The sequence below is a fragment of the Egretta garzetta genome, unplaced genomic scaffold (assembly GCF_000687185.1).
Source record: "Egretta garzetta isolate BGI_Z169 unplaced genomic scaffold, ASM68718v1 scaffold81, whole genome shotgun sequence".
Classification (NCBI taxonomy): domain Eukaryota; kingdom Metazoa; phylum Chordata; class Aves; order Pelecaniformes; family Ardeidae; genus Egretta; species Egretta garzetta.
In genome coordinates, this window is record NW_009258671.1 from 1,562,115 (window position 1) to 1,572,099 (window position 9,985).

The 9,985-nt window shown below is 37.1% G+C and overlaps 1 protein-coding gene across 1 annotated transcript in view; it reads right to left on the reverse strand.

The window, feature by feature from the left end:
* RERGL (RERG like) overlaps positions 1-4,044 on the reverse strand; it is a 67,263-nt gene extending 63,219 nt beyond the window's left edge. Inside the window, exon 1 of the mRNA XM_035888503.1 lies at positions 4,032-4,044. Within this exon, the coding sequence (XP_035744396.1) occupies positions 4,032-4,044 (13 nt within the window). The remainder of the gene's footprint in view (positions 1-4,031) is intronic.
* Positions 4,045-9,985: the final 5,941 nt, after the last annotated feature.

A 9,985-nucleotide genomic window follows, 5' to 3' on the forward strand; every position in this document is an offset into this window, starting at 1 on the left:
TTTATTTAAGGAAAGCAAGTATTCTCACATTCCTAAACTAATTTGTCCATTACCCCTTTCCTCCCTCGCACATGCCTGAAATTATCTTGGCTTTTGAAACATTAGGTTTGAAAACTAACTACTTTTTTTTTTTTTAATGTTGTAATATTCTTTGATCCATCAAATAGATTTGTATGATCCACATGAACACAACAATAAGATTTGGGTTGTTCCACTGTGAAGTGGAAGATAAAATGGAAATACATAATAGTTCTTCCGGCTAATTAAATCAAAGCAATAGCAAGACAGACACAGTTTAGATTAAGACACTTCTCAGGAAATCAAATTAAAAATAGGTTAAGGGTCCCTTTTGGTGTCCCATGAAGTAAAATATTGCTAAAGCCCTACTCTTTATTCTTCACTTTCTTGTGCCACTTTTCAATTAATCTTTCCTTCACAGAAATAAACATTTTAATAAGCATATATAATAACACCAATCACTGATGGTAATTACTCTAAGTAAAATAGCTATTTTTATTGCAGCAAATATAAAATGACAATTTTAATTGTTTAAAGTCTCTAATGCCTTAATGATTTTAGCCCATTTTCCATGTTTGTACATGAAAGCTGGCTCCATATTTTTACTGTTACCAAAGTTACAAAGAGGTATTATTGGGCTTTAAATGTTTATTGTCATCTTAGCAAAGTGGCTTTTATTTTTTGTTTATGTTCAAAAAGCTTGGCAGAGTAGTGGCAATCCACACACTAATGGCTAATCTGGGTTTGTGCCAAAAGAACAGTAATAGCTATAAGCACAGAAAAAAACATCTGAAGAGTAAATGCCAAATTAATCCCTGATGTAACTCTTTTGCCTTAGTGCAGTTACACTAGAGAATACACTTTTCACAGTGTGCATGCTGTTATAATCTATTATTTTCTAAGGGGCCTTGCATCTGTCAGGAGAGTCGAGCACACTGGGTTCAGCCGTTGCCTTTCTATCCAAAAGATTCCCAAATCACGCTGCCAGTTGTGGCCTGTGTGCCCTACTATTCACAATAGCTAAACACATTCAATCTCCCATTTAGAAGCCTAAACGAATTACAACTTTACAACTGAATTTAGCATGTTATAGCTTCTTGAATGCCATAAAAACCTAAAGCATTAGGCAAGTCCTGCCAAAGTCAAAATAGTTGTATGTTTTAATGGTAACTCTGTGATGATTTTTTGGCTTTGTTCAATACTGAATGCTACCATTTTGATACTTGCTGTATTTAATCTTCTTTTTTTTTTTTTTTTAACCTGTTGTTAGGCTTATTATGTTTATTATTCCCATAAAATAGGAGAGTTATTTTCTTGGAGAGAGTAGGTAAGGTTACTTATACTTACCATGAGCTAAGTCCTGCTCTATAGAGAAGAGCAGTGTGCCTTTGCTCCTGCTGCAGAGCATTAAATTCATCATGCTCCACGCTTAGTGAAAGGAGGAAAAAGAGGGAGGGTTCAACCCCCATACAGGGAGGTTTTTTAAAAATTTGAAAAAGCGTTCTCTGTTGATGATCTACTGAAAAAGATAGTTGCTAGAGGCCAAGGCACCCACCTCAATAGTCTGTCACTAATAATAATTTGATTTAAGCAAACAGTGGGACACAATGCCTCAATGATTTAAAATAGATGACTGTAGAAAGTACTTTGGAATTCCCCCACCCCTATGCTTCTGTATTCAGGAGTGTAATTTCTCCATGCCTTCTCTCACCCTAGTCAGATGTATCGTTGGAGTATATAGTGTGAGAAACTCTTGGTTCTTCTCTAGCTGCATGGGCTTTCCCCACTGGTAGCTGTTTGCCATAATAATCGAATAGCTCTGTTCAGTTCTTTGATCACTGGTTGTAGACATGGTGCTTCCCTGGTCAGGTGAAGTCTGTTAGATCTCCAGCAATCTCTTCTTTTTCCCTATATCTTCCTAGTCTGCTTTTGATAAATTTTATCAGTAGTGCCATTATTTCTAAACAGGGGCACCAAAGCCTGTAGTAACTGGCCAAATGTAATATTTACATTCACTGTTTCAGTTTTCTGTCTCTGTTACTGATTACTGCAATCAAAATAATACATTATCTCTCAAAAATTTCATCCAGTTATAGCCTATTCTTAATCCATCAAAATCCTGGCCACATGCTTGTCTGGGTTTGCCATCATCCCCCTTTGATTTGTTTTTTTATTGGGGCATTGCTGCTGCTACTTAAAGAATTTTTGTGACCTCCCCATCATTTATTGGAGATCATGCTATCATGTATGTCTTGAGCTGCATATTCTTTGTGGGTTGATGAGTACTTCAGCTGATCGATGCTGTTATTTTCCCTGTGTAAGTGAATGACATTTGTTCTGAATTCAGAGCCTTCATAGTGTGCAGAAGATTTTCTTTGGCGGTATCTGCCAATACCATCTGGTTCAAATGCCATTGTAAACTCAGATTCCCACAGTTCTAATTATTCATCAGGCCTATACCTGTACCTCTTGGGGGATGAGATCACATTTATTCTCTGGAAATCTATACATAACCCACTGACCTGCCTGGTTTGGAAATCATCATCGCATCTTTTTCCAATGGCTGTGTGACACTATTATCCCTTGTTTAAACATTCAGCTTAATTCAGCTTTTTCAAAATAGAGTGATTTACCTGCAAGACATTTGCTAAGGTATGGTCAATATGGCAGTTGAATGCAACTCATTTCTCGTTTTCCATGAAAATGTCCTGGATTATTTCCACTTGCATTCTGTTGTTGTGTGGAGGTTTTGTGCTTTGCCTGCTCCCTTGCTAGCAGTGATGCTCTTGTTTTCTTATCTTTCTTTTGGTGATTGTAGTCTAGATAGTCTACTGAGCCTGGCAGGCTTATTGCATCCAATATGTTCCACTTGCCACTTCGCTGTTAGCGAACAGGAAGATGGCAGAAATTGAAAGTAACCCTTTGTTTGTATGCCCTATACTCTCTGTGTGTCTTACTAAATGGTTTCGTTAACCCATCTGGGTTGCTTCATCCAGAAATCATTGACCCAGTAAGTGCCCCATATGCCCCTGGCTTTTCAATCTGAGTGCTTTGTGTTACTGTCTCTTGTTATTTTGGTCCTTCATGAAACGTTTGTCTTCATTCTTAGTCTACTTTCCCTTGAATGCTTGCTGTATTGGACTCTCTTCTCTGACATCTTAAGCATAACTAATAATCCAAAACTCCTTGTTCTCTTCCTTCCTGTGGGGGTGGAAGAAACCGTGAGAGAAAGCAGTTCTTTCAGAACACCCTTAATCCATGATTCCTAGCTCTATCACATTGGTTTGGAAAAGGAGGTAAAAAACCCCACCCTTCTGACCTGGGTGTTATTCTGAACAGAGAACTAAAATATGGTTCAAATGAAATTGCCATGGGAAAGGTGAGTTGCTTTTAACTGTTTGAAAAATCATATGCAGAATGGTATAAAGGGGTTTCTGTAAAGCTAGAAAAATGGAAAAAAGTGTAGCTCCTAAGATAATTTTTCTAAAGATCTGAATGAGAATGGCAGAGAATAAGTAAGCATACTACATTGTCAGATGAAATTCAAAATGTTCTTCATACTTTGTAGAAATCATCTAGGAGAAATTATCTGGGCCAGGAGATAAGAACAAGTGCTAAGTGTCATACTTTTCAAATAAAAACAAGAATATGAGTAAGAAGGGGGCAGGGGGCGTATTTGGCCATGCCACAGTCCTCAGAAGCTTAATCTGTCTGTTACAGAGTCCAAATTGTACTGGTGAATATTAGAATGTTGTTAAGGGAAAAAAAAAAAGCAAGCCTAAACATTATTTGGGATTTATAAACAAGAATGGTGTATTGGTAATTGTAATGGTTGAAGATTCACATAGAGCTAAAAACCAAACACAATGAAATAGTGGTAATCTCTGATTTCAGTGAGCTGTGGAGAAGGCACAAATAGTGGAAGATGTTGCTCCATGTTCCAACCAGAGCAAACAAAACTCAGCCATGACTGTTCCAATATTATTTGTGGTTATTGGTTGTTCCTCCCTTACCTGTACCAGCCATATAAGCGTATGTTTGATGTGTTTGCAGGTTGCACCACACCCTGATGATGTGAGATGAAATTGGATTAACACTAGAAAGAAGATACGTTTTTAGGCTGGTGTTTCTGTCATGCCAAAGATTGCATGTTCTTTCTTTGAGCATTTGGCCCTTAACAGTCTACAATAAACTCTCAACTGTTTTACAGCTCACAGGTCTGTCTAGAGCTGTGTGCTTTGTAATGCTTTGTAATTCTGAAGTCATAACCTCCGACTTTTTTTTAGTACAGTTTATCATTACATCAATTTATTTTTTTTAATTATTACTTATTTCTTTTCCTAAACTATTTTTGTACCTCAGTATGTAACTCTCCTCTCCAGCACTGCAGGTCTCTCATTTAGCCTCAATGTTCTCTCACACTGTGTTCTCAAAAATCAGCTGTATTTGGTGTAGGCCTGATATCAGTTCCTGAATTTTTCCCTTTCAGTTTCAATTGCACGTGGAAAGGTTTGTCTATCATTGCCTATGATTTGTATTTTCTTATGCTCTTTGTTGTTTTTTAGATTAGAGGAATATGTTATCACACTTGCTATTCATGTTTAGTTGTCCTCTCTTCTAACAGTGTGCAAAGACTGACATGTGTCTGCTGGGTGCCCCAGTTAACTGTCTGCTTTCTCCTCAGCAATTCCTCTGCGTGTTGGCTCATGACTGGTGATGGTAGGGCCTAAAAAGGAAACGCTTCTTTCAACTTTATCTTCCGCCAGCTACCTTCAGTTTACTGATCACTTGTCTCTGAGCAAAAGCAACTGACCATCTCTGATTTGATTGACTGCTCACCTTCCTTTTCCTGGTAGAGTGGTGAAGGATAAACCTGTGTAGTTTTTGGGAAGCAGTTTTGGGAATGTCTGCTGGTGTGACAAAGATGAGAACTAGTCTGTCAACAGATTCATGGCTGTCCTCCACAGATATCACTTTTTTTGGAATTGTTTTTTTATCTACCACAGTGAGTCCAGTCTCCCTAGTTACTCTGTAGATGTTGTTCTTTTCCTTGAACCACCACTGCATCATAGATTTTAGGCCATCTTCTTTCAACCTTCTAGAAAAGAGCTAGAAGTAAATATATCTCTGTTCTTTTCAGTTGCTTAACACACATTTTTTTTTTTTTTAAATATCCATTTCCATTACCTTCAGCCACAGTTGGCACTGCATCCATGCATAACACTTATTTGCTATGTTAGTCTTGGATGACTGAGATCTTGTGAGGGCGCTGAGAGTAAAATAACTGTGGTGTTTGGTCCTCACTATTTCTGTTCTCCTGGAACCATAGTGCATGGATTTAGGATGTTTTTTTCTTAGTAAAATGTAAAAGAATTTTGTTTATCAATTTAGGAAGAGACGTATGAGAAATGAGGATGGCCAGCTGTGAAATGGTTGGGTTCCAGACAGAATTAAACTGAAACCACACATTTCTAGCTTACATCCAAAGCCATAGGCACTTGATGAGATGCTCTAAAAATAAGTTTGTTGAAGTGAACCAGAGTGGCTCGGCACACGGACTAGTTGTGCCATTGAAGTACATCCCAAGCACTGTTGACTCAAATTCTAATAAAATTGTTCCTGATCTCTCCCATCTTGCTATAAAAAAATCTGTTGGCCTAACTAACATGAGGAAGCATTGCTACTGCTCTGAAAGAAAAATACAGTGCTAAGTTGAAAAGCAGAGTTGCATTTTCTTGTAATGATTTCTTCATTTGCCAGAAATTTGCCAGAAAATATTCCCGCGAGCCTTGGACAAGATTTTTATTTATTAGAGATCACATAGGGAATGTGGAGGAGGAAGAGCACTGTGGCTTCTCTAACAATTCAGTTGTACATTAAGCTGAGATACTAATTCTTATGAAAGCAACAAGTCCTCTAGATAGCTTTATTGTTAGAGGTTCCCACAGTTTAACAGTGCAGAAAAAAAACCTAGAAAATGAATTATGATAGGACTTTTCTTTTATCACTTTAATAAACTTCTCTGGGGTACATCAGTAATCCACTCCACAACTTCTCCCACCCCCTCGTCCCTTCAAGTCCTTGTATTCCACACTGACTGGTGTAACATATGAAGAATGATACTACAAAGAGACTCAGAAATATGTGAAGATCCCTATGCCTTCCCTGAATATGTTAAAATAGTCAACAAAAACATGGTAATTTCAACTCCAGTTCATTTGATCTAATATTAAATTAGCTACTCTTGGGATATCCTCTTTTTAATCAGTCAGAACACATTTGTATGCTCACATTTTTCTGTGGGGTTCATTAAGAGTTAAGGAATTGAACAGAACTGCTTCAAGTAGAGATGAGAAACTTCCCCCCCCTCTCTTCCAGATCATTTTGACCTTGTGATATTTTGGGCATCAAAAGGATGAAACCTACTTTGCTGTTTAGAACCAGGGCCATCATTGATGTCACCTCTCCAACACGGGGATGAAAACCGTATTATTTCTCAAAAGCCCCCTGAGTCAAGCATATCAGAACCAGAATCAATTCTAGGTTTTAGTTAGGAGAAAGGAGATGTAAAATTCTTGGAAAGAGGCAAAGATAAAGCGAACTTGTTCTGAGAACAAGTCCATACGAGAAAAGGAGAGGAGTGAAGTGGTGGGAGGTACGAAGTAGCAGCGATGCATATTTAATTGGGAGATTTTTTATTTTAATTTAACAGTAAGTTTTATAACTCTGTAAAATATATTATAAATTTCATTGGACTTGTATGAAATTCTGATAGAAGCGAAGAGGCTCTGAAAAAGATCAGAGATCTATTAGTATGGGTCATCTTGCAAGACTAGAGCCTTTATGGTAGTGGAGGTTGCTAGTCATGCTGCTGTGGTCTTCTCAGTGAATTTTTTTGTGTGAGGTCTAGAAAAGAGAAAATATGTTTTGGACCTTCTTATTAAAAAACCCCCAAAACCCAAACAAAACCAAAACACCCAAACAACAACAAAAAAAGCACACACTGGGAGAGGGAAAAAAAAAAGCCCCTTGAGTCCATTAACTTCATTGCATGCAATTTTAAAAGAAATAGCTTTGGATTAGCTGGCAATTGAAAATCCCATAGGAATGGGTTCGCTCGTATACATGCTACCCAAGAGAAAACAAAATTGTCACATATTTTGCTTAAGGTGTGGGAGGAAAAATCAAATCAAATAGCATTTTACAAGTGCATGTAATAACTTGAATTTAAAACAAGATATGTATTATTCAAGTAATTCTAAGCATGGTGTAGTAAATTTTTCATGAAGGTTAAGAAAAAAAAATGACAGAAATATCATTTAAACTGAGTGTTTTTGATGCTGAACTTGAAAGTGGGGGATTTAATAGAACTTTTTTTAATATGACGAGTCTCAGATAACATCATATTTGGCAAAGTGCTTTATTGGTTTTTGGATTAGAGTTTTTTCATAAATTTTTCTCTTCAAACTAATAAAATTCATGTAGCTGTCAGTTTGGATTTGATCCCTATTTTGTTTTGCCTCAACAGTGTAATCTCAATCAGTCTAACTTATTTTTATGCTGCATTTACAGGGTATAAAGATGACAAATCACTCATGTCTCAGTGCTGGTATTTTATCAAAAGTTTGAATGAATATCAAGGCTGAGGACAACAGAGAAAGACGATGCTTAGAACAACAGCTGTGTGACAACATAGGCTGGACAGATTCTTCTGTCTTTATGCCACTGCTCAATAATGCATTGTGGTGTTGTCCCATACAAATCAGCTTTGCGCTGGCAAAGTTTATTCTGAGCAAAGGTAGCAGAATCCAAAAGGAGGATGGGTAACAGGGTATTGTTTATGGAATTGGTGAGGTCTTTGTTTTAACCCTCACCTTGCTCCTGACTTGAGTGTAATTTCTGATGCAACCTTTGCACCTTCCTTTGATGTTGGTTTCCTTCCTGACTTGTCGCTACTGGCAAAAGGGGTAGTGGCGATCTTGAGATACATCAGAAATTACCTCAACTATATTGCCTAAACCAAGAGCAGGGAAACTCTATATAAATGCATTTACTCTGCGTACTTTCTATTGTATTGGGCTTATATAGGTTTTAAACTCTTAAGAGAAGGGACTGTTTTTTCACCATGTTTTCATGCAGCACATGGCAGAACGAGGTCCAAATCTCAGGTGAGACATCTAGGTGCCAATGTAGAATGCTATAATAAGAAGAATTAAACTCTGATAGCTTGAGAAATACGAGTTTGCTTTCCTAGGAATTTCTATGCTTGTTTTTTCTTCTTTTTCTTAAAATAGGCTTTACCTCAGCTTTCTGATTCAATAGTCTTTTATTGCTGGCATGGAAGATGATGTTAAGAAGACAGAAATCCCCTGAGCATCATTTGTTGACCAAGCAAAATGTTTCAGGGGAAGAAGTTGCAGAGAAGCATTTTTCAATTACAGTTTCTTATTCCCTAACTTGTGATGACTCACAAGCAGGCAGGAATGTTAGCAGTGAATTTATCCTCTGAGGGTCCATCTCATGTGGCATTTGAGATGATTAGAGAATTAGGAGAAGGGATTAATGTGAAATATCAGGCACAGGAACTTTTTGTGCCAAAGTTGGAGGATCAAATATCAACCTTTGGAAAGGAATTGTAAGCTCTGAATCAGAATTAATTGTCTAAATGAGAAGGCTAAAAGGGCTAGGCATTTATCTGTAATGTTGGTAAAGGATACCCTGGAACTTCACACGAAAATGGAAGTGATAGAAAATCAAATTAAAATGAAGAAATTGAGGTTGCTTGGTAAGAAAATGAAGAACTGACTATAACTGAAACTAGGGACATGATGTAGGAGTTGCTTGAACTTTGCATTTCAGCTGCTATTGATGAGGCGTAGAGTTTTACTGTGTTCCTCAAAAACTTTTTTCCGCTGTTTAAATAAATATATTTAACAGTGGTGAAGTTTCTAATGCAACTCATTTCTTCAGAAGGCAATAAAGAACTACTGATGTAAATGAAAAGTACAGGACAAGAAAATCACGATTATTGCATAAGGAAGAAATATATATTATCCTCATATAAACTCATCTGGGGAAATACAACCTGCATCTTAAAGCAGTTTCTTACCAGTACAGAAGAGGTCTTGAGTTTTGATTGTTAAACTGCCAAACTTTTGCTTTTAACTTCTTCCTAATTTACATCTGTGAGTACCTAAAAAGAAATTATAAAACTCTTTCTGTACAGACTTTCTTGGAGGAATATGGTTAGAGCCTTCTCTCAACCATATTCCTTGACAGTAAGGTCTTCCATATTTTAATATCTTATTAGAGACTCTGCAAGTGCGTTTGCAATTTCTGATTTTTTCCCAAATGTGTGAAACTCAAGCAGAAGCAGATAATGCTAACTGCTGAACGTGTGTAAACCCAGATCTCCATTGATAAAGATGCTATCCAAACACACTCTAATACATCTCTTTTCCTATAGAGATCAGAGTATAGCTGGACATGGAAGCTAGTGCGCTGTTTATGCAATGTTTTCATTAAAACCAAAAGTGCTTTAACCTAAAATTTCATCATCACATGAGGTTTTTTTGACATCACCTATTTCACTTCACTGAACACGCAGATTTGCCCAAGAAGTGAGGCAGAGGATTGAAAAAACCTAAAAGCACCACTGCTGGATTTCTCGGAAGAAAGTGAACAGGAACAAAAAAAGTTATAGGTGATAACTGGCAAAGAATATGTCAGTGAAAGGAAGTTCTGGAGATAAATTTTCTGGGTGTGTGGAATGGAGGAGCAGTAAATACATGTAAAGTAAAGATAACTATTAAGACATGTACAAAATAAAGAATGTGGACGCTTCAGTGCTTCTACACTATAAATAGTTAATGCCAGTAGTGAATATGTTGTGTATTTGGGCTCATCTCTTGAAAATCCTCACTTCTTACTAGCAAAGAATCTCTAGTATTTCTTTACCAGGGGAAAG